Source organism: Eubalaena glacialis, chromosome 5, assembly GCF_028564815.1.
Source record: "Eubalaena glacialis isolate mEubGla1 chromosome 5, mEubGla1.1.hap2.+ XY, whole genome shotgun sequence".
Taxonomy (NCBI): domain Eukaryota; kingdom Metazoa; phylum Chordata; class Mammalia; order Artiodactyla; family Balaenidae; genus Eubalaena; species Eubalaena glacialis.
Window position 1 is genome coordinate 26059795 of NC_083720.1, and position 26563 is coordinate 26086357.

At 35.6% G+C, this 26563-nt stretch overlaps 1 protein-coding gene across 2 annotated transcripts in view; it reads left to right on the top strand.

Moving 5' to 3' along the window:
• Window positions 1–26563, top strand: part of LOC133091951 (bifunctional heparan sulfate N-deacetylase/N-sulfotransferase 4) — a 241907-nt gene that overhangs the window by 140360 nt on the left and 74984 nt on the right. For both annotated transcript variants that reach the window (XM_061191132.1, XM_061191133.1), the window contains exons 4-5: window positions 3671–3856; window positions 5942–6070. In XM_061191132.1, coding sequence (XP_061047115.1) covers window positions 3671–3856; window positions 5942–6070 — 315 coding nt within the window. The remainder of the gene's footprint in view (window positions 1–3670; window positions 3857–5941; window positions 6071–26563) is intronic.

The window sequence follows — 26563 nt, forward strand, 5'->3', positions numbered from 1 at the left end:
TGACATCTCACCTGAACCTCTTAAACCTTTTATGCTTATTAGAAAGGGGAAAGACCACTTGTATCAGTCAGATTTCCATGATAGACGCAGAAGCCATTTGGAACTTTTTTAAAGGGAGTTTTTATTCAGCGATTTAAGTGCTTCCAAAAACTTTGGAAGGGCTGATGGAGTAGATTCTAGGCTGTACTCTTCTGGGACTTTGCAGAGCCAGAGAGAACTGGTTCCCTAGCGGGGCCACCGCTTTTAAAGCTGCCACTGGAGCTCTGACAGAAGCAATAAGTTTTCACCACTGCCCTGCAAATGGGCACCAAATACTGCTTCAGAAAAGATCTTACGTACCAGCAGCAGGAGCCAGGAGCTGCCAGACTTTAGCATCTGCCCACCTACTTCCTTCTGACATCTAGCCTAAGTACTTGTAATTGGCTGAAACTTGTTTGCATCAAAAATGATAGTGGCAGAGTTTGGGAAATGTATAATTTTGCCTTATAACCCCCCCCAAGTAAAAGTAGAGTGGTAGGAGTTCCAATTCAGAAATATATATTAAAATCAATTCCCTTTTGTCAGTAAAGTGCTTCTAGTCATTAACTTGGAGTGGGGAGAGAGGGTGACAGTAGTAGCAACCTAGTAGAAAAGCAAAAGCAATGAATTTAGAGGACTTGGGTATAATTCTAGCTCTGACATTTGTGAACATGAGTAAGTCATTTGCTTTCTCTGAGCCTCAGTTTCCACATTTGATAATCCAGGCGACCTCACAGGGTAATTATGAGGATAATGTTAGACATGAATGTAAAAACACTTCATAACTATCAGGCACTAAGCAACAGCAAGCAGATAGGATCAGTAGGAATGATTAAAGAAAAATTAAATGAGATCATGTCCATTACTGTTAGATGTTTGGTGCTAAATATATTTTATTCTAGTTTTTGAAAAATGATGACCCTATTTTTATATAGTCTGTAAGTTACCACATTGTCTCATTTTCCAATCAACTGGGAATTTCATGTAAATAAGAATGATCAAGTTAAGCTTCCCATAAATATTTGTGGTGCCATCTCATATTATGATATCATAGAACTCCTAGATCTTTTCAAAGACATTGTTTTAATAAATAATAAAAACCATGTTTGAATTAGTTTACTCTGTCATTTACATGTCTAATTTTGTAGTCTCAAATGCTTCCTATATTCACATTAGAAAGTCTTTCAAATTTTGTAATTTTTGTGATCTTTTGTAAATATATGTTTAGCTCACTTTTTAGTTTACCAAGTCACTGTGAAGGGTGTTTTAAGCTCTGGACAGTAAAGAATGAAGGTTTCTACAGCAAGCCCCTTGATAACAGAAAAAGAGTTTGACTAGGGAATTACTTTTCATTTTGTGTTATCATTTAGATTGAAAAAATATAAACTCATAATTATCTAGTGTGATTTACTATTTTGATTGAGCTCCAGTTGTCAGTGTGATAAGATGACCTTATAAGCAGTAGAACATTAAGCGCCCAGAAATCAATAAATATAATAAAATCCTTTTACTTCCTTCCTACTCACCAAATCAATTGCTTTTACCTTCTGGTTTTTTCATGAAAGTTCTACAATTCATTTTACTACCTGTCAAAAGTGAAATGTCTTTTTTTTCTGAAGAGATACAGTTGTTTAATATTTCAATTCTCTCATTGTTTTATTTTTTATCTCTTTGCTTCTAGAAGATTCGCACACTTATCTAGTGTTCTGGGCCCAAAATTTGAAATAAAATATTAAACAGTGATAAAAAATGGACACTAACAAAATATTGGTGAAGACTATTAGGATTCATACACCGATGATTTTGTTATTCTTCTAGTCATGGGACAAGACAGTTATGAAACCTCGGTATGAATCACTTGAAAGAGTAATAAGAGTATAACAGATTGTCTTCCCCCTTTTTGTAAATCAGAACTACTTCTCTAAGCAACAGTCACGCAAATTCTATTTACCAGACAGAAAGGTTTGAACACCCTTGACCTTAGATTTCTCTCATGAGAAAGTTCATCTGTATCTCATACCCAGTGCATCCACATCTTAGCTACTCTGCAATACTCATCCTCAGAACGCTTTGTGACAATTCACTGGGCAACATGGAACTAACCAGAGATCTAAGGCTTTTTCCAGTACATGCTTCCCAGTGAGTGTCAGGGTAACAGTAGTTGCCTGCTCCCTGTGGTAGTTTCCTAGTAGTTTTGTTACTGGACTTTTCCAACTTTGCTTTATATTGAAAATACAGGCTCCTGGAAGAAGTATTTTTCCTCTGCACACACAAAGAAATGAATTTTCCCCAGTACCTAGCCAAAGACTCCAGATCATTTTACAGCATTGATTTCATAATTCAGTCTTTCTACAGTCATTTATTGTAATAGATGTTAGAAAACACATACTCCTAGTGAAAGAGAGGTGGATTTGGCTATACAGTGAGGGTCATTCCGTAAAAGGAAGAATGAAGGAAACTTGCAAAATATTTAGGGCCCATCTTCTGAACTGAATGTGGCTTATGACTTAGGTATTGTAGATATGTGACCCATTCACTACTTGCTTATTATGCCAAACTGAATTCTTTTCCTATGCTGTGTGTCATGTAATAGAAAATATAAATGGCAGTTGCCAACACTTTTGTGTTCTGTTTATTGATTCAATCAGCCTTCATGTATTACTGTATATTGTCATTTATAACCTCAATTGTTGAGATTCAATCCTATAAGGCATCTTTATAAAGCAGATAAGCACTTAAAGGGAGAAATATAAAGAAGCAGAAATTAGAAGACTGCAGATCTGTATCGTGTACTTCACAATATAATACCATTCTTCGACAATTTTTTTCATATTCTTGTTTTAAATTTATACCTCTTTTCCTTTAGAGTTGACTGTCTACCCAAGGCAAGCATCTCATAGTAAACAGTAGGCTTTATAAAAATAAATTGAGCTGCTAAGATCCAAAACCAATCTTCAGTTTTCCTTTACCCTCAGTATCCAAAACATCACTGAATCTTTCATGGCATTTATCCCCAGGCTTTTAATCCGACCAACAACAATCTAGTTTAGGTACTCATGTGCCCTCTAATCTGCACCATTGTAATAGCTTCCTAATGCACAGCCTTGATTCATTTCTTCCCCACCTCTAGTTCATCTTAACATGTTGTTACTATATCCTTCTTCCTAAGACATAGAGCAGATCATGGCCCTGCATGCTCACAGAGCTTCCTGTCTATACTATTCAAATAGAATAAATCCCAATCCCTTAGGTCAACAGTAAAAGCTTATCACATTATGGTTCATACCTACCTTTCTGGTTGTCTTCAACATCATAGACACACACACACACACAAACACACCCCACATTGGGCTATTCTATCTTCCATATTTGGGTACTTACCCAAGTGGCTCCTTTTTTTTTTCTGTATCTGTCTGAGAAAGGGCCATATCTTCTTCCTATCTTCCCCCCAAACCTTCTATATTCAAAATTCAGAGTTAATCTTAGCTACACACCACATGCCCAAAGTATTTACTATGTCTATCATAGGATTATAAAACTCTACCCTATTAGTTTCTATATTTCTCATCCTTAGCATAGATGTTTGTGGAAACAATTTTAGTTGAATTCAATTGACCACACTCCATATGATGTTGTTCTGGCTTTCTTTTAGGAACATGGAATACCTATCAACATGGGCTATGCTGTGGCACCACATCACTCAGGGGTCTACCCAGTTCATATTCAGCTGTATGCAGCTTGGAAGAAGGTCTGGGGTATTCAGGTCACCAGCACTGAAGAGTATCCACATTTGAAACCTGCACGGTACCGAAAGGGCTTCATTCACGATAGCATCATGGTGAGCACATACCGCTGTGTGTATTGAAGGTTCTTAGTATCTACATGTGGAATGAAGACAAAATCTAACTTCAAAACTCTTTTACATGAGTATCATAAATCCCTTGCCTACCATGGTGGTCACACATTAATACATTGCTTACCCATAGACTTGCTTCTCAAGCTGTGGGGTAGTTTTGGCAAATTCAAGGTAAGCTCAAAATATTGGAAACGGGTTTCATATAGGTCATCCACTGCAGTTTCTGGATTAAAGTTTTGTCTAGGGACCTTATACTTCTGGGGAGTTTCTCCATGTCTATTAAACACCTCTCAAGTCACTACACTATCAACAGACAGAATCTAACAAATAGCATCTGAAAGCTAAATTTATCTACTCTGTTTATTTTGGCTTTCAGACACTCAAGAATCTTAGGATAGCATTTTTCATTGTTCTTTTTCTTACATACTATGAAAACAAAGGTATATATTTTCTTTTCAGATATATTAATTGAAAAAATAATAATCTGATGTAAGAATGATATGCTCCTATAAATGAGAATAAAAGCAAACGAATATTAGATGGGAATTTATAATTATTCATTGGAATGAAAAAAATCCTAATTTTTACTTTGAGATAAAATAGTTCATTTTAAAACTTCCATCCCCACGTCCAGTGCCTTAGGTCATGTTCTCATCATCAGTTGCCAAGATCATAGGAAAGGTTTACAAACTGTTCTCCCTCCTTTAAATATTTACATCTTTTCAGTCCATTGTTCAGATTGCTATTAGAATTATCTACCTGTCTGTCTGTCTATCTAATAATTATCTAAAACCAAAGAAAAAGTAATAGCACATATGTTAACCAGAGCTAATACTCAATATTCTTTAATCATAAAACTTTAATATTTTATTGTAAATTGGTACTAGAAGACCTAAAGAAGCCTTGGATTTAAATGGAGCTATTGATAATGCAAATAATAGTATATGGTGTCCATAGAAATCCAGGCGATATAAAAAGTATTACTCTGATATAATTGCAAAGCAAAGTGAAAGCAGTTTTCTTAACTGAGTAGCATGACCATTTGGTATATTATTAAATAAAAACATTCTTTTAAACCAATAGTACACACATTCATTTACCTTGAATTTAATACAAACTGTTACAAAAATTAAGCAAAGAATAAATAAAATTATAGCTATTCTGTGCAATTGGATGCATTTTTCCACTAGATTATAAATAGTTTATTATTCAAAATAAGTTTTGGAATAAAATTACTTATTTGCTTTCTCTGCTGAACATTCAGATGTACAACAGAATTAACCACAGAATATGCAGGAAGCAATCATTAGATGATCTGACTACTACTGTGATTAAAATTTTAATTCAGAGTAGTAAAAACAAAACAAAGTAAAGGTGGCGAGGGTGATGAAAACTCATTGTTTTGAATCCCAGAACCTGAGGACCATGTAAAACTGTATTTCAGAAACAAGGAGAGTAATGGTCTAATACCATGAAAAATGCAACCCTGGAGAATCTCTATATTTGAATTAAACCAACCCTAAGAAGACTTTTATTTTTTACCATTTCTTTAACATAACTCAGATGGTGGGTGAGATTTATAGGCATGAATGAAAATGCTTTAACCTATATGTCCTATAGCAGGGGTCCCCAACCCCGGGGCCACAGACCGGTACCGGTCCACGGCCTGTTAGGAACCGGGCCGCAGAGCAGGAGGTGAGCGGTGGGTGAGCAAGCGAAGCTTCATCTGTCGCTCCCCATCGCTTGCATTACTGCCTGAACCAGCCTCCCCCATAGCTCATGTTACTGCCTGAACACCCCGCACCCCAATCTGTGGAAAAATTGTCTTCCATGAAACCCATCCCTAGTGCCAGAAAGGTTGGGGACCGCTGTCCTATAGTTTTTATTTAGCAAGTCTCTTAATATGTGCATAATTACACCAACCTCAACTCTTGATTACATTAAGATTTTGGCTTTATCAGTTAAGGAACTCCAATAAGAATGAAATTTGCAGACTCTGAAATCATGACACAGTGATGGAGCTTTTAATTAAGTCGTGTCAATGTGCTGCTTTTTCTTTTTCCTCAGGTCCTCCCTCGACAGACCTGTGGGTTGTTCACACACACTATTTTCTACAAAGAGTATCCAGGAGGCCCCCAAGAATTGGATAAAAGTATCAGAGGAGGTGAACTTTTCCTCACAATCCTTCTGAACCCAGTATGTATTCTATTTATGCTTTTTACTGTAACATCAGAACTTTCAAATATATGTATCATTTTATTTCTATTGTCAACCCTCTCACAAGAATAGTTGGTAAATACTAGAGAGAAATTAGACTAAATCTCCAAATATTCAATTCCCTTTATAATCGTCAATCAAGAAAAACACAGATTTGTTAAGATTCATATGTTGAATATAACAGTTAAATGTAAGATATCTCAATGTTGTCTCCTATACTTGAATTGTAGTAAAGACATATATACAGTTCTATAACCAAAAATTAACATTCACAATATTGTGGTGCATATTTTGTCTATGAGTTGAATTTGCTTCTAGCTCAAGGTATTAGTAGACATACATTTCAGTCTCTAAAGATGATCACAATGCAAAACTGCATTGAAAATACATAGCTATGCATTATCTTTGTATACTAGGGTCATCTGAGGCCTGTTTTTAAAATCTCCATTAATTTTATTTGGAATCAAAGCTAGAGAATTTGTCCCTTTCAATTGTGCCCTTTCATCTTTCAAAGTTTTTCGATTTTATTTCCAGTTATATGTGGAAAAGTATAGCAGTGTGGGAATATATTATCATTAGATAATGTTGAGATTATTTCAGCTTTCTCAATTTTTTCCCATGAAGATTCCATTTCTGAGGCCTTAAAGAGGCATGTCCTTTTTTACATCCCACTGCACCAATAAAAAATATGAAATAGTGAGTTGCATGCTATGTCCACCTTGTTTAGTATAAGAAATTTTCATACTCAGGGAAAATGATTCATGCTTTAAACAAAACTATAGCTCAGTTGTCTGTGGCAAAGCTCCAGGTGTGTTTTAAACAAATTATTTAGATAATTTATATATGGTGTTTTTAATTCCTGAAGAAATTAAATAAAAACCTACCTTGTGTAAAGATGAAAACTTTTAAATTGGATTGGAGGGATAGGGAAGTGGGGGCAAAAATGCTTCACATGAGTGTGAGTAATCAACAAACCTCCTCAAACTGCAGGACTATTAAAAACAAAACAAAACGGTCTGTTGTGTTGGGGTACCACTAAACTGGGGAACAGATTGGATGCTCTATGATCTTAGCAAGAAACTCTATTTCTCAGAACTTGCTTGCTCTCCTGTAAAACAAGCTTGTTGAACTAGACAGTCTTCAATGTTCCTCAAAAGTATTCCTTTTGGATATTCCATTTTTTTGTGTATAATTCAAATTCACTGAGACTTAAAAGAATAAAAAACGTTACAAAAATATTTTTTGGCAATTGAGGTATGCATGTGAATGTTAATGCAAGCAAATGTGGGAAATCTTTCTCTTTAACCCTTCCCTCACTAATTGAGAATTTGATCTCCATAGAGGCAAGGGTCAATCTTCATACCGTTTTCACTCTGGAGCTACACTCCCAACCCCAAATCTGCTCTGGTCACCTACTCAGGGGAAAAGATAAGCATTAGAACACTGATGATTGCCTCCCCTAAACCTCTTGCTCCCCAGGTCTGATTGTTACTTATATTTACCACCTGGGTGCCCATCTGACTACTTGTCGTTAAAGAGATGGATTTATAACTGTTTTTAAAAATGTTGAATTCAGCACTCTTTATAAAACATCATTCAGAGACTAATAGTTGGTCCCTTAAATAAGATGGAAGACTATTTGGCATTTCTATCTTTAGCACTTGTTGTGAACTAACAAAATAACACTAACCTCACTTAAAAAGCTTACCATTGCCACACAGATTTATTTTAATTGCAGAGGAATAGAACGGTGGAAGGGGGGAGTTTTCAGGAGACTTCTAGAGTCCAATCACAAACTGCAGTTACTTTATCGTTGTGAATTGATGGTGATCTTAAAATAGGATCCATGAGTAAAGGAGAGAGACCCAGATAGACACAGAAGAAAGAGCAATGCTAGAGATAGTCAATAGTGTGGATAATATAGGACATTCTATGTATGGCGATATGAGCCTGGATCAGACAAATAATGGTCCACAAAGATATGGGAGTAAGGAATAATGTTGCTCAAAACATGAACAGCGTAGCCATAGGCAATCCAGGTAGATGCTACTCAGCTCTCTATGGAGAAAGGCTGCAAGCAGCATCTGACAGAACCCAGATCAAAACAAGGCTTAGTTCTAGAGCTGCATACGCAGAAGTTACCAGATGTATTAGTCAGGGTTCTCCAGAGAAACAGAACCAAGAGGATGAGTGGGATAAGAGATTTATTACAAGGAATTTGCTTATGTGTTTATGGAGGTTGACAAGTCTCAAAATCTATAGTCGACAAGCTAGAGTCCCAAGAGAGCTGATAGTGTAGTTCTAGTAGAAGTTCTATGGCTTGAGAACCAGGAGAGCTAATGGTGTAGTTCCAGTCCAAAAGCTGGCAGGATTGAGACCCAGGAAGAGCCAATGTTTCAGTTCAAGTTCGAAGGCACGAAAAAACCCAAAATAACCAAAAAAAACCCAAAAAGCAACGATCTAGTTCAAAGGCAATCAGGCAGGAGGAGTTCCTTTTTACTCACAAGAGAGTGAGACTTTTTGTTCTATTTGGCCTCAACTGATTGGATGAGGCCCATCCACATTAGGGAGGGCAATCTGCTTTACTCAGTTGATCAATTCTGTTGTTAATCTCATCCAAAAGCATCCTCACAGACGCAACCAGAATAATGTTTGAGCAAATATCTGAATAACCTGTGGTCCAGTTGAGTTGAGACATAAAATTAACTATCATTCCTAATGAGGAACTTAAGGTGGGAGCAGACTGGAAGTAAGTGAAATGAAAAGGGGAACACAGAAAGAGGGGAGGAAGTGATGAATGAAGTAAAGATAATGTAAGCTTGGAATGTTTTGTACATCTGTCCTATTGTGAATAGAGAGGCATCACAGATGATGGGCTATGATCAATTGTCACTTTACCGATGTGGAAAAAATAAGTATTGAGGCTGCTTGATTAATTATTATTTTAAGTTATATGGTTCCAGCAAGGCTGGCAAAGACGGAGTCTGCAGGAAGAGAATGAGGAAAGAAGAAAACAAAAAATAATACTGATACCCAGCCTTCTCCTCTGGTTTATTCTTTTTCTCCAGTCATCACTTAATTCTTTGTCAGAATAAAGAGTATCTCCTTATTCTTTCACCAAAACCATGCTGAAGAAAAAAAAAATCTATAAATTAATTGATGTGAAGGTATGTTTTCAACATTAATTAATTAATATGCTAACTCTAAAGAATATTTGTATTCTAACAGAGCCTATTCCCAAATGAGAGGTCTATGATTGTATTATTTTAGGTATCAAAGTTCCTTGGGGAAATATGATTTTAGTAAAAAGCATTCAACATCCATGAAATCGTAGAGAAAGATGACTGACCACCTCTTCTACCTAGGAAAATTGATGTCTGTGAGGGCTTATAAGTAGGATAAGTGATCATAGTGTTAGCATAAGCTCTAAAGATTTAAGGCCAATCTAACTTTATTTCATTTTTTCAATAATGATCTATACTTTCACATCATGGAAATACTGTAGACATCCTATATTATAACACCTCTCCTGCGTGGTGATTTTCTCCTCTGATTTGTAAATGATCCATAGAATTTTGTCCTTTTACTTTTTGGTTTTCAGTATGTTAATGAATGGATGAATAACAATATAGATAGCATGACACAAAGCTGGCAGTGAGGGTAATTACACCAGATGATAATGTTAATACCCAGTTATACTTAGCAAATTGGAGTGATAGACAAAATCTAGCAGGATGAAATTTAACAGGGAATAATGAAAAGCCCCAAAATTACTTTCAAACAAAATAGTGTATAATGCCAGCATTATATAAGGATAAATATTTTATAAAGATAGAGTAAATCTGCCAGAAAATTGTATGGGCTGCATCATGTCCTATTCAGTTCCTTGTCATTGAAGTTGTCTAAACAGAAATTTTGTAGGAATGTGGAATCTCTTACTTTTAATCTGACGCTAAGACTGTGATTCTGTTCTTATCCAGTTAGACGTGGGGTATATCTTTTTCACTGTAAAATATAAAAAATATGAAGTAGGTTTAATTTTACATATTACAGACCAGGATTATGTATTTAGTTTTAGTCTATGATTATAAGGTCAGAGGAAAAAGGGAAATGGTAACTTATCAACATGTATAAGAACTAAAAAATGAGATAAAAATGGGAAGATATTCAGTGGTAGATGTATTGAGGGAAGTAGAAGAGAAAAAATTTCTATCATCAATATACTGAAAGAAATATTACTGCCAGATTTAGCAGACCATTTTGAACTGGTTGGTAGTTTCTAGATTCATTTGTATGCAAGCATCCTATGAGTCTAATAAAAGCTGGAAAAGGTATGTGAGGGAATATCTTGGAATTTCCCCCTCTAGAGTACTTTAAAAGAGAATCGATGACTATATAGCTCTTTCTTATTGCCTTGGGAGTTCATCTACCTAAAGGAAGGGGACTGGATTAAATAACCTTGAAAAGTTCCACATATTTTTTTTTTCTGGTTCATAACTTCCACAACTCTGCTCTGCAGTCAAAAAGGCATGAACCACACCAAGACCAGCATAGCCTCTTTCCCTGTCCAGCTTCCAGTTTAGGAATTCACATTATTTTGTGTCACCCCCCCACCCACCTTTAGAATAGACCTGTATCCCTTCTGTGTTCAAAGGTCTCTGATATTTTTTCTTTATGCATTTTCAATAGTTTTTTAAAGTTTAATTTTGACCCTAGCTGCTATCCTGTTCTCATAGTTTGACACATTTTAAAATATGTCATTATTTCTAATATATCATAAAGCAGAAAATGCAAATTGAAATATATTTTTACATCTTGACTCACATATGAACTCCTAATACTGTTGCATGTTAGATTTTTTGATTCAGAAAACTGCAAAAAATGGGGTTTCTTGATTTCCTTAGATACCAACTTGTTTTGCCCAAATGAATGTAAAAATTGAAAATTAAATGATGTTAGGGCTGTTTGAATGACATTTCAAAAGAAGAGCTAGGCATCTGTCCACTTAACATTCAGGTAACTTCCCCTTATTTTTTTTAGATTCTATCATGACCTCATCACATATTGATATTTGCCTGCACTGTTCCACACTTGTCAAATACTAACATATATTTCCCTAGTCCCAAATTCTTCTTGTATTTTCAATATAATCTTTGTACAGATAGGAAGAAAGATAATTTAATCATGTATGAGGTGAAACAGCTTACACCAGGTAACCCACCATCATTCAAGTCGAGACACTACCCTATAAAATATGCAGCAACTGGCAATAGTAAGGAAGTCTGGAGTCTTATCAGATGGTGTCACCAGTAACTATAAAAGCTTGAAATGAATATGCCTTACCGGATTTAATTTTTTTTTCTAGCTCATTTTAATTTTGTGCTACACAAAGAACAGTATGAAGATAGAATTTTCTAAGTTTTCTTAACATATATATCTAAAGATGCTCCGATTCTAGAGTGCTTTAAAATGGCAGTACTGTAACCAGGAAGTCTACATTGTCCAAAGTTCAGAGCAGTGCCTAGACTCACTAACCTTTGTCTGTTCTTTGGCCAGTTGCAAATTCAGGTGAACAAAAAATACGTGCCTGAAACAGCAGTGTACTTGAAATTGACAGTAGAGTATAATGGAACCGCAATGATATACTTCCCCATGTGCTGTCTCCTGAAACTTCATACACCTAGGCTAGTTAATGAGCTTTCCTTTCTCATGTATATCAATCTCCAAAATCATGGCATCTAATAGCAGGTCAGTACATTATGGATTAGAGCTGGCTCTTCAGACAGATTAGAGAAAAGGCAGCTGCAAGGCGTAGGAAAACATCAACATGAAATAACCTGAACCAAACTTTAAGTTATTTTTAATGTTTAAATAATATGGAAGTAGATATGTAAGATAATTCACAGAAACATATTTTATGTGCGGTGCAGCAAAATAAAATGCAAGAAACATCCTGAGTCTTTTTTAGAGAAGATTAAAAAGAATTACAGATTACTGATATTCAAAGCATCCAAATATTCTTTGACGATTTTGATTTTGATTTCCTATAAATGCTGCACTTTATAGAAGATTGTAACAATCAGATAATATTTCATGTAGAACAAAGCAAATATATATTCCATCAAAATATACTTCTTTATAAAATAATATATTAATATTTCTAACTCAGGGTCACGGGAGATATTGACACATGTTCCAGCAGTGTTTATTAGAAAAACAATAATAAATTAACTTCTAACTGCTCTACTACAGTGAAATGTGCCTCTTATCTGTGCAGGGACTTTGAAGCAATTAATGTTACTGGGAGCTCTGAGGCTTAGAGCCTGGGAGAACAGCCACCAACTGTGAGAAGAATGAACCCCTGTAGAATATATAGATTGTGGAAAATTATATTTCCACTCACTGAAAGACCTACAGTCACCTCTTTTTTTCCCTTTATCTGTTTTTTGAGTTTTGGGGGTTTTGGGGTTTTTTTTTTTTCTGTTTTTTACTTTTCTTAAAGATTTGCAAGACTAACCTTTACAAAAGGACATGAATCACCACTTCTGCAGTGATTCACACTCTCAGCAGGGATACTGTAGAATATGGAGTCAGCTAAGATCCATGGCCTCACTACAGATGATATTATTTTTTTCTGTCCACACTGAAAATCAGGATCAGAGTTAGTATAAGGTTTTAGAGAATGAGGAGAAAATTTTGCTTTCTCCTGATTTGGGGGTAGTGCATGTTTTGTATGATTTTCCACAGTTGGATTTACTCAGCAATTAATAGCTCAGAATATATAAGTGCACCACCACAAAAGAACAGGATATTTTGTCTCCTAAACCTGAACTCTGTCTTCTTGCCAAATGAGAGAAAGGTTGGTATTATTGTGTAGACATGCATCTTTCTAAAGCAATGGTTGCTACAGGTCCTGATGGAATACAATTTACATTCCTCTATACTTCTAGATCATGAACAAATCCATAAAATTACATTGTTTTTTTCAATTTTGTTTCCCTAGAAAAATAAATGAAAGCAGCAATATTTTACTGGGGAAGTCTCTTTCATCTTGTGTAACTGGATAATTTAGTTTTCCCAAAGCATGTTATAAAAGGTAGTGGAATAGCTCTTTAGCATAAATAAATTTTCAACAGCAAAAAATACAACCTCCTGTTTATGTAGTTGTTAGTCAATAGATAAACCTTTTATTCCTCTCTGTTTTGAGGCTTACAGTATATAAATATTAGGTGCATAATGCTCTCGATGATTAGGGATAGTTTGGAAGGAAAATCAGTGAATTCATGATTGTTAAAAAAACAAAACCATCTCTGTATTAGTCTTTATATGATTTAGTGGCTGGTGAGATAGTAAGAAATTAGGGGGTTCTGTGGGAGCCCACAAAATTAATATTGATATGTGTGCTTTTTTTGCTTTGTGAGTATTCACCCACCATAGTGTTCAAAATTGTTGATTTTATTCTCTCTTCCACAAATTATATAACACCTAGATATATATTCAATATATATTGTTTCTTTCGTTATTATTTATTTATTTATTTTTAAATTTTAAAATACATTGAAGTAGAAAGACCTCTTTGGATCACTTCACTTTATTTCATTTCGGTTATTCCTACTTCGTTTTCCTCTGACTGCTCCTCAGAGTCAGATATTGTGAAAATAAAAATGTGAGTTCTTTTCTAAAACATGTTGATATTTTCATGTTTTTGTATTTTAAGAAACCAAATTATTTTGTCTTAGTTTTTCCATTAGTGGCTTAATGGAAAACTTAATGCTGATATGATAAGGAGTATTTATAAATATTAAACTTGCTGGTATCCATTGAGGAATTAAAAAGAAAAAGTCTTATAATTTCCATCCATACAGTCTTATCCACAGGTGTCCAAAGGGGTCTATCACTAAAGTTAGCTTGAGTTGATATTTGTTAAATTTTTCTTTGAGATTCATAAAATCTCAAGCGTAAAAATTGTTGACAAAAATAATTGGGAATCTGATGTTTAATTTATAATGAATTGTTAGAATGCCATCAATTATATTTGTATCTCAATCGTTTTATTTTTGTTTATTTGATTTTTTTTTCAAGGAGATCTTCTCGATGTGTTCACTATAAAGTAGTTCTATTGTATGGATGTTCATGTGTATGTATAACTCCTTCAAGGAAGGCTTCGGAATCCTGTCCAGAGGAGTTGATATTTGAACTGAGCATTGTAGGGACTCATCAGATGAATGAGGTAGCGTGGTGGAGATGGGGAATGGGAGTTTGCAGTAGGAGAGGGAAGAGCTGTAGAATGTTACAGAGGGTAAAATGACCATGGCAAGTTTGGGAACTGTAAATGTTTGCGTTTCACAGGAGTACAAAATGAAGATAAGAGTGGGTAAATAAAATTATGAAGGTTTTTGTGTGACATGTTGACAGTTTGAATGCTATTATTCTATTGTGAAGAGGGACGGAATTTAAACAAGGGAGTGATAGATAGACCCAAGTAATAATTGTTATTTGTAATTCTAGCTGACAGGTCGGGGCCTTCCTACACACTCCTTCATATGCCTATAGTACTTTTCTATTCCCACTGCTCTTGACTCAAGCTTACTATTTTCCCTCAGATTTTACCTCTAATTTCTTTTCCTCACCTGGGTCCCCTCACAGGCTTAGGTCAGCTCTAACTGCTATATGTTCACACAGAGCCACATGCATAATACTGTTCACAGTGGTGTCTTTATGTTTAGTGAATTATTGTCTCCCTCACCTGGGCTACATGCATCCCCCCGAATATAGTATTGCCTCAATAGGTACTTGTTCAATTAGACAATAAATAAAAATTATAGCATCAGAACTGTATGTGTCTACCTCATGCCATTTCACATGGGTTGTTAACATTGTATCAGAAGAAAAAGGAAAGGAAAGGAGAAGGAAGGAATGAAAAAGTGGGGGGGGGAGAGGAATAAAGAAAGGAGAGGGGAAATATGAAACGAAAAGGAAGAAAAAGAAGAGAAGAAAGGAGTTAAGGATGGAAAGAAAGAAGGAAAACGGGAAGCCATTTCTTCCTCTTTTCATAAAATCAGATGGGCGGCAGGAATGTAACTGTATTGTCTACTAACCAAACTCAGAAAATCTTGTTTTATTTTATTTTTCCTGGCTGCCTAAATACTGAAGAAAAAGTCCTATGATTTCTCTGTGCCTCAGAATTTCTCTGTCCATAAAATGGGGAAAATAATGTTGGTTCCCTTACTGTTTTACACAGATAGTATGAGACGTAGCGAAAAGCAAGTGCTTTGATTTTTCAGAGAAAATGTATATAATTTGGACATAATTCTTATTTGAAAAAGTAGAAGTATATATCACTTTTATTATCAATGATATCTGAGGTGTGTTAGCAACCCATAAACCCTGGTTTTATTTACAGTTTGAATTTTGCTTGATTGTTTCTCCCTGCTAGAACACATAAATCATGTGATAAAGACAGTCTCCTTTACAAAGGTATTTATTTCATTATAAGTTTTGCTTCTGAAAATGTTCTTGGTTGTCACCTTATTGTGCTTTCTGAGCTATTTTTAAATGATAAAATTTCTACCATTATTCTTTATTCCAGTGAAACAAACTGAGTCATTGAACCCAGTGCTTGCTTGGTTGGTCAAGACTGCTTTTTTAATTTGATTTTGTTGTCTACCAAAGTACCTCAGATGTTTTTGCCAAAGGTTTTTGTTTTTGTTGTTAGTGTTGCTGATTTTGAGGCCTTTTATTTATTTTTTGTTTTGTATTAATAGAGAGATTTTCTGGAAACACTAGGTCCATACTTTGTAATACTTTATGGTCAACACTGACTGTTGTGCTCAAATGAGGAGTGAGTAGAATTATTGCAATCTCTGTGTTTAGTACACAAAATTAATGACATGAAAAATGGAAGACCTTCCTAAATAAAACATAATTACAGATAATTTAGATGAATGAGTTGAACTTACTAGAAATAAGAAAACCCAACCCCACAAACCAAATAGAAAACTCTAGGCTGATTTTCATGATGTATCACAAGGGGAAAGATACTCTTCATGTCTGCCAGCCTTGACCCTATAGATCTGTCTCCACTGGACTTCACACCTAACAGAACAGTCAGTGTTCAATTACCTCTCTGTGATAACATTAACTACAACTAGAGAGGGAGCCAACAGATTTACAAGTAAAGTAAGGTCATGTTTTTGTGAACAGAGTTCGTGGTGACTGCCAGCCTTCTTTAGCACTGTATGAAAATTACTAGCTTAAACAATGTAAAAGGTAAGATTTCGAGCATGAAGTGTTTCCCTGATTTATAGTTGTCACTTTTAACACAATTTAAGGTATCCAATAATGCCATTCAAAACATAAAGTGTAAGTAGCAGAATTGTGCTCCTTCTTTTTTATTTTTTTTTCCTTAATACGTATAAGCTAGGTATTATTATTATTTTTTAACATCTTTATTGGAGTATAATTGCTTTACAGTGGTGTGTTAGTTTCTGCTTTATAGCAAAGTGAATCAGCTATACATATACATATATCCCCGTATCTCCTCCCTCTTGCATCTCCCTCCCACCCTCCCTATCTCACCCCTCTAGGTGGACACAAAGCACCGAGCTGATCTCCCTGTGCTATGTGGCTGCTTCCCATTAGCTATCTGTTTACATTTGGTAGTGTATGTATGTCCATGCCACTCTCTCACTTCATCCCAGCTTACCCTTCCCCTTCCCCATGTCCTCAAGTCCATCTTCTACCTCTGCATCTTTATTCCTGTCCTGCACCTAGGTTCTTCAGAACCTTTTTTTTTTTTTTTTTTTTTTAGATTCCATATATATGTGTTAGCATATGGTATTTGTTTTCCTCTTTCTGACTTACTTCACTCTGAATAACAGTCTCTAGGTCCATCCACCTCACTACAAATAACTCAATTTCATTTCTTTTTATGGCTGAGTAATATTCCATTGTATATATGTGCCACATCTTCTTTATTTATTCATCTGTCGATGGACACTTAGGTTGCTTCCATGTCCTGGCTATTGTAAATAGAGCTGCAAAAGAACAAAAAATTTCACAATTTGTATGGAAACACAAAAGACCCCAAATAGCCAAGGCAATCTTGAGAAAGAAAAATGAAGCTGGAGGAATCAGGCCTCCGGACTTCAGACTATACTACAAAGTTACAGTAATCAAGACAGTATGGTACTGGCACAAAAACAGAAATAATAGATCAATAGAACAGGATAGAAAGCCCAGAGATAAACCCACACACATATGCTCATCTTATTTTTGATAAAGGAGGCAAGAATATACAATGGAGAAAAGACAACCTCTTCAATAAGTGGTGCTGGGAAAACTGGACGGCTACATGTAAAAGAATGAAATTAGAACACTCCCTAACACCATACACAAAAATAAACTCAAAATGGATTAAAGACCTAAGTGTAAGGCCAGGCACTATCAAACTCTTAGAGGAAAACATAGGCAGAACACTCTATGACATAAATCACAGCAAGATCCTTTTTGACCCAGCTCCTAGAGAAATGGAAATAAAAACAAAAATAAACAAATGGGACCTAATGAAACTTCAAAACTTTTGCACAGCAAAGGAAACCATAAACAAGACGAAAAGACAACCCTCAGAATGGGAGAAAATATTTGCAAATGAAGCAACTGACAAAGGATTAATCTCCAAAATTTACAAGCAGCTCATGCAGCTCAATATCAAAAAAACAAACAACCCAATCCAAAAATGGGCAGAAGACCTAAATAGACATTTCTCCAAAGAAGATATACAGATTGACAACAAACACATGAAAGGATGTGCTCCTTCTTGAAGCTGTTATCATATCCGCTTAAACTCTCTTTCACACACAGGTACACATTCAAATCAAATGTGAATAAAAGATGTGACTTGAAAATTGCCATTCTCCTGCAATTTCTTTTCAGAAGTCCATTCTGTAGTTCACTTAAACAACTTGCTCAAGCAATCACATCTATAGAGGCAGAGTTGTCTACATGGGCTGAGTTGTTACGATCATAAACACAGAGATTTTAGGAATTATGAGCTATTTAAAGATATGAAAAAGAAACTTTAAACACATCGCATTGCCCCAAATTGGAATCACCTCTTATTCCATCTTTTGCTGAATTCATCTTAAAAAAAAAATATCCTATAGCTTATAATGATTCTTGAATTTTTAGTAGTTTAGATTTTAGAAAATAAACCCATCTATAGGAAGTGCAATGATAGTGACTTACAATGTAAGGAATCATTGGCTCAATTATTATGGATTTGGAAATGATTTTCTAGAGAGTAGTCAAACTCCCAAGTAACATCAGGAGACATTCTTTTTACACGTTTATTCTCGAAGTAGGTCCCATTATATATCTGTTGAATGAATAAATCTATCAATAAGTACTGTCAACTCTACTTCCAATGGCTCCATCATCTCTCCCCCAGAGAACTGCTATCATTCTGGCCACATAGAATCCATTATCCCCAAGAGCAGTCAGAATGCTATTGTTAAATTCAAAATACGGCATGTCATGGCCATTCTTAAAGCCCACCAAAGACTTCTCATTTAATCCCAGAATAAAATTCAAACCGTGGTCTATGACCTGGCCCTCTGCTGGCTTCTCTGCATTGACCAAGTTCTATTCTCACCACGCCATGATTATTTCCACACAGTCCTTCAAATATGCCAAGATTGTTTGCCCCTCAGGGCTTTTGTGCTATGATCACTTTGCTTGGAGTGAGCTGCTTCCAGGAATTTGTTAGCCTTGATTTCTTCTGCCTTTTATGTCTCAGGTCAAAAGTCATTACCTCAGAGGGTGCCTGCCTGGCCTTTTCGCAGTCATTCTCTATCACTTATCTGTCTTATTTTTTCATGGTATTCACTACTCTCTAGAGCTCTTCTATTGATTTATGTGTTCACCATCTGTTTCCCTTCCCCAGTTTCACTCCCCATCCTCTAACCACCAATGATCCACTCCACATTAGCTCCATGAGTCCAGCAACATTTATGTTGGGGTGGAGGGTACAGGGAGGATATGAGTGGCATAGAAATTGCTAAACCATTTGATGGTTAATCATTGTTTATTCCTGGGTAGATATCTTTGTGAGCTTTGGAAGTGATATTTAGCTAAAGATTTAAAATGTTAACGTGCAAATGAAAACAATTCTGTATATTTGATCCTTGTTTATTTGTTTTGATGCACACAGATAATTTTACAATTTTTATGGAAAACAATCCATATACCTGAATCGTTTTATAATATTTATGCAAATTTGACTTAAAGTAATATTTCATTTTACCTTACCAAACTGGTTAGATTAATATCTGCCTAATATTAGAAAAAGATACCTAGTAATCATATCTTAAGAAACACAAATATAAATCTGGAATGTTCAATATTCTCTCAAGTATTGATATCTATTGCTTTTAATGTGATAGAGCTCTTTGTTCTATTTAGAGTAACTAGTACTTATTCAATGTTACCTATATTTAAAATTCTATATGCTTTCCATGTATTAACTCATTTAATTCTCCCAGCAACCACATAATGAAAATGCTATTATTATCCCCATTTTCTGAATGAGGAAACTATCCAGAGAAGTTAGCTAATTAATCCAATATCATGCAGATAGAGAGCAGCAGAGCTACAATTTAAACTCAGGAGTCTGGGTTCCAAAACCCCCCACTCTTTTACCAGTATAGTACACTGTCTCTCCAAGTCAGACTACTGTTCAAAATAATAATATAACTTGGGAAAAATCTGTCTTTTTGAGGGAGAGTGATTTTAACAGCAATAACTATACTCCATCAACTTCCAGGGTTGAATACGTTTATGCAATCGCAGATATGTATACATATCTATATCTATATTTTTCAAAATTCCTTGCTCACCTCAAAGCTGTAGGCTCCTTGATTCATTTGGTAAACACCTATTAGGTATGATTAGTGCGCCAGAGACATAAGAAAACAAAGAGTGCAGTCCTCACACACTGGTGGGAGAAATAAACATACAGCAGACATTTGGATACGGTTTAATGCGTGCTGTCACAAAAGGCATGTAAATACAGACAAGGGGAGATTGTCACATGCCTACAAGGGCAATGTGCTATTTGAGCCGAACAGAATGTATAGAGTTTTGAGTGTCATTGAAGGAGAAGGGTGTTTCACACTGTGAGGAAGCTAATGAGCTAATGAGCTGGAGGCATATAAAGAAAAGGGTATGGAAAGAACAGATAATAAAAAGAGGGAGGGATAAGAGTAAAAGGAGAGAATGAGATGGGCAGAGGGTCGGGGCTGCAGGTTTTATGGATCATTCATTTATAGGGATGCTGAGTGATGTGATACTCACATGTAGAGACAAACCTAGTATTCTTATTTCTTAATATTTGAGCTATTCCATCAAAATGATAACCTTCCTTGAGAGAGGGTAGTTTTTTGTTTTGCTTTGTTTTGTTTTAATCAGACCACGAGTTTGCTAGAACTTTTTTAAAAACTGTCCTCATCTCAAGGAAGCACAGGAATAAATCTTCTTAGTCCTTTGCTCACAAAGAAAATGGTGATATAAGAGACAAACAGTATGTGCTGTCCTTTCTTCCTAGGCTGTCTTTGCAAAATGAACAAACCTCAGGACTTTTGAAGATCAGTCTTTTTAAATTGATTTTAAAACCATGTAACAGTTAGAAATATTGCAATATTAGATCCATAGTCTTTGTGGTTTTTTCCTTTTTTTGTTTTTTCTTCTTTCTCTCTCTCCTCCCTCTTTCCCATCTCTCCCCTCCCCCTCCCCTCCTTCTCTCCCCCTTCCATTTTACCTTCCTCTCCTTCTGTTCTCTTTAATTAACAGATTCAGCTAATTACTTCTAGAATCATTATATTATTAGACCACAAGAAACATGTTGTAATTTTATACCATCCACTGACATTTGATCTCATTTATAATGACAAAAATAATAGACTCCGATTAACAACCAGTGACTTAGACTTTAAAATGAACTTATGTTTAGAAAAACACACAGGCTTTGTATACTTCATCTAGTATCTTTAATGAAATGTTTTCTGTGTTAAAGAAAAACAGAAATCTGTTCTTAAGACTGTCACTACCCAAGAAAAATAACTTTAACTTATAATTTTAATGATGAAAAGGAGGGCTATAATTCTTTGCACATTTGACTGTTAAACAGATGGTTATAAAAGAGGAATAAATTTAATACCTTGTGTGTGTGTGTGTATATATATATATATGTATATATATATATATATATATACATATATATATATCTTAACTTCTAATTAGACTTATTAACCTCGTTGCATCTTATCTGGTGTCACTGGAGGGAAAATACTGAGCCATTAAGAAACAAAACCAAATTCAAGTACAACTAGCTCACTGGCTCCATTATGGCATTGACCAGTCTTTCGAGGTTCCTTCTTGGGGATCTGACAGCTTTGTGGTTTTGTTCTTAGAAGACTGGCAGAGGCTGCCTATTTGTGATTGCTGGAGAACCCCTGAGAACAGAGGGAGGCTAGTGAGAACAATTTCCTTCAGGGGTCATCTTACCAGTTTACTGGAGAACTTTGCTTTTCAGGTGCATATCTAGCACTTTTGCTAAGCAATATGTTATATTCAATTTTTTCTGCATTTAAAAAAATTCATTAGAATAGTACCAGTTTAATATTTCAAGAGAAAATAAAGATCAGATCAACATCTGTAGTAAAGGAGAAATTATAGGAGCAGACATAAAAAATGCCCCTATCTCCACCTGCCACTGTCTGAGTGCAAGTTACCTATTCTCTGCCTGGCGATGCCAGGAGTGAAAAAGAACTTGATAAAACATTAAAGGGAAACAAGCAGTTGCTCTTGCCTTTCAAAAGATGGTGATTAAAAGTGTCAACTGGAAATTCAAGTCCTCCCCATCTCAATTTCCTGCTGCTTCAGGATGGTACTAATTCTGAAAGGATGATTGTTACCTTATTAAAAAAATAAGTGCTGATGGATAAAAGCACATTTGCAAGATGGGGAATATTAGGAGAGGAGCCAGTTTGGGAAAAGGGCTATCAAGAGCACATTTGTTGATAAGTTGATTTTGAGATATACTGTAGGCATCCAACACGTTATTTGTTTGCTATTTGGCTACATGAGTCAGCAGCTCAAGAGCTCTCTCTGTAAGATATATTGGCATCAAGATGGCATATAAAGTTGTGGGACTGAACGATCTATCTGCAGAGCAGAAGAATAGATTCAATAACATGCAAAATTTCTTTCTCATATTTAGGAATATTATCCAGACTGCTATGTCTTATTAGTAATTGCAAGGAAAATCTCATTTTCTCTATGACAAAGAACAAGCCAGAATACACACACACAAAACCCACTCCCTTTAATGACTGTCATAATATTGAAATATGGTGATGTTTTAGGGCCTCTTTTTTCTTCTAATAGAAATGTTCATTTCCTGAAATGGCAATTTTGAGAAATTAAGGACATGGATGATTGAGATGAGCTTTCCATTTTTGCTCACATGCTAACGTTTTTGCCTCATTGGATACCTTTAATTTTCCCCCTATTTCTTCACCAAGATTTTAAGTAGATTTTCTCTGAAGAGAAAGTGCTCTGACATATTTAAGGCATCATGAGACAGAATCTGCACCCATGATCATATCTCTTTAGTGTCTACAAGGTCTCATAGAATGTTTTTCCTAGCTCATCTTTCTTGCTTCCTTGCCCTTTTGGAAGATAAAGAACCAGCTCATAAATGTTTAACGGACAAGATAAGCTAATAAATACAGCTGTAAATACCATCGCCTTACAATAGTCCAAGAATTATCTATCCTGGAATAATTCCTTATACCAACCAAGAAGAGCTCTCTATAAAGCCAAACTGTTTAAGTCAAAATTCAAAACCAAATCTACATTTCAAATGAGATATTAACAGCTCTTCTGGCATTTTAGTGATACATTTGCTACTCATCTCAATAACCTTTTAATTTCATACTAATGCATAAGATTGTCTTTACTAATGAGTAAGGATTTGCCCAAGGAAATTGGTGATATCTTAATTTATAATTTTTTTTAAACATCTTTATTGAAGTATAATTGCTTTACAATGGTGTGTTAGTTTCTGCTTTATAACAAAGTGAATCAGTTATACATATACATATGTTCCCATATCTCTTCCCTCTTGCGTCCCCCTCCCTCCCACCCTCCCTATCCCACCCCTCTAGGTGGTCACAAAGCACCGAGCTGATCTCCCTGTGCTACGTGGCTGCTTCCCACTAGCTACCTATTTTACATTTGGTAGTGTATATATGTCCATGACACTCTCACCCTGTCACATCTCACCCCTCCCCCTCCCCATATCCTCAAGTCCATTCTCTAGTAGGTCTGTGTCTTTATTCCCGTCTTGCCACTAGGTTCTTCATGACCTTTTTTTTTTTCCCCTCAGATTCCATATATATGTGTTAGCATACGGTATTTGTTTTTCTCTTTCTGACTTACTTCACTCTGTATGACAGACTCTAACTCCTTCCACCTCATTACAAATACCTCCATTTCATTTCTTTTTATGGCTGAGTAATATTCCATTGTATGTATGTGCCACATCTTCTTTATCCATTCATCCGATGATGGACACTTAGGTTGCTTCCATGTCCTGGCTATTGTAAATAGAGCTGCAATGAACATTGTGGTACATGACTCTATTTGAATTATGGTTTTCTCAGGGTATATGCCCAGTAGTGGGATTGCTGGGTCGTATGGTAGTTCTATTTTTAGTTTTTTAAGGAACCTCCATACTGTTCTCCATAGTGGCTGTATCAATTTACATTCCCACCAACAGTGCAAGAGGGTTCCCTTTTCTCCACACCCTCTCCAGCATTTATTGTTTCTAGATTTTTTGATGATGGCCATTCTGACCGGTGTGAGATGATACCTCATTGTAGTTTTGATTTGCATTTCTCTAATGATTAATGATGTTGAGCATTCTTTCATGTGTCTGTTGGCAATCTGTATATCTTCTTTGGAGAAATGTCTATTTAGGTCTTCTGCCCATTTTTGGATTGGGTTGTTTGTTTTTTTGTTATTGAGCTGCATGAGCTGCTTGTAAATCTTGGAGATTAATCCTTTGTCAGTTGCTTCATTTGCAAATATTTTCTCCCATTCTGAGGGTTGTCTTTTGGTCTTGTTTATGGTTTCCTTTGCTGTGCAAAAGCTTTTAAGTTTCATTAGGTCCCATTTGTTTATTTGTGTTTTTATTTCCATTTCTCTAGGAGGTGGGTCAAAAAGGATTTTGCTGTGATTTATGTCATAGAGTGTTCTGCCTATGTTTTCCTCTAAGAGTTTGATAGTGTGTGGCCTTACACTTAGGTCTGTAATCCATTTTGAGTTTATTTTTGTGTATGGTGTCAGGGAGTGTTCTAATTTCATACTTTTACATGTACCTGTCCAATTTTCCCAGCACCACTTATTGAAGAGGCTGTCTTTTCTCCACTGTATATGCTTGCCTCCTTTATCAAAGATAAGGTGACCATATGTGCGTGGGCTTATCTCTGGGCTTTCTATCCTGTTCCATTGATCTATATTTCTGTTTTTGTGCCAGTACCAAACTGTCTTGATTACTGTAGCTTTGTAATATAGTCTTAAGTCAGGGCGCCTGATTCCTCCAGCTCCATTTTTCGTTCTCAAGATTGCTTTGGCTATTCGGGGTCTTTTGTGTCTCCATACAAATTGTGAAATTTTTTGTTCTAGTTCTGTGAAAAATGCCAGTGGTAGTTTGATAGGGATTGCATTGAATCTGTAGATTGCTTTGGGTAGTAGAGTCATTTTCACAATGTTGATTCTTCCAATCCAAGAACATGGTATGTCTCTCCATCTATTTGTATCATCTTTAATTTCTTTCATCAGTGTCCTATAATTTTCTGCATACAGGTCTTTTGTCTCCTTAGGTAGGTGTATTCCTAGATATTTTATTCTTTTTGTTGCAATGGTAAACGGGAGTGTTTTCTTAATTTCACTTTCAGATTTTTCATCATTAGTATATAGGAATGCAAGAGATTTCTGTGCATTAATTTTGTATCCTGCTACTTTACCAAATTCATTGATTAGCTCTAGTAGTTTTCTGGTAGCATCTTTAGGTTTCGCTATGTATAGTATCATGTCATCTGCAAACAGTGACAGCTTTACTTCTTCTTTTCCGATTTGGATTCCTTTTATTTCTTTTTCTTCTCTGATTGCTGTGGCTAACACTTCCAAAAGTATGTTGAATAATAGTGGTGAGAGTGGGCAACCTTGTCTTGTTCCTGATCTTAGTGGAAATGGTTTCAGTTTTTCACCATTGAGGACAATGTTGGCTGTGGGTTTGTCATATATGGCCTTTATTATGTTGAGGAAAGTTCCCTCTATGCCTACTTTCTGCAGGGCTTTTATCATAAATGGGTGTTGAATTTTGTCGAAAGCTTTCTCTGCATCTATTGAGATGATCATATGGTTTTTCTCCTTCAATTTGTTAATATGATGTATCACGTTGACTGATTTGCATATATTGAAGAATCCTTGCATTCCTGGAATAAACCCCACTTGATCATGGTGTATAATCCTTTTAATGTGCTGTTGGATTCTGTTTGCTAGTATTTTATTGAGGATTTTTGCATCTATGTTCATCAGTGATATTGGCCTGTAGTTTTCTTTCTTTGTGACATCTTTGTCTGGTTTAGGTATCAGGGTGATACTGGCCTCGTAGAATGAGTTGGGGAGTGTTCCTCCCTCTGCAATATTTTGGAAGAGTTTGAGAAGGTTAGGTGTTAGCTCTTCTCTAAATGTTTGATAGAATTCGCCTGTGAAGCCATCTGGTCCTGGGCTTTTGTGTGTTGGAAGATTTTTAATCACAGTTTCAATTTCAGTGCTTGTGATTGGTCTGTTCATATTTTCTATTTCTTCCTGGTTCAGTCTCAGCAGGTTGTGCATTTCTAAGAATCTGTCCATTTCTTCCAGGTTGTCCATTTTATTGGCATAGAGTTGCTTGTAGTAATCTCTCATGATCGTTTGTATTTCTGCAGTGTCAGTGGTTACTTCTCCTTTTTCATTTCTAATTCTATTGATTTGAGTCTTATCCCTTTTTCTCTTGATGAGTCTGGCTAATGGTTTATCAATTTTGTTTATCTTCTCGAAGAACCAGCTTTTAGTTTCATTGATTTTTGCTACTGTTTCCTTCATTTCTTTTGCATTTATTTCTGATCTGATCTTTATGATTTCTTTCCTTCTGCTAGCTTTGGGGTTTTTTTGCTCTTCTTTCTCTAATTGCTTTAGGTGCAAGGTTAGGTTGTTTATTCGAGATGTTTCCTGTTTCTTGATGTAGGCTTGTACTGCTATAAACTTCCCTCTTAGAACTGCTTTTGCTGCATCCCATAGGTTTTGGGTCGTCGTGTCTCCATTGTCATTTGTTTCTAGGTATTTTTTGATTTCCCCTTTGATTTC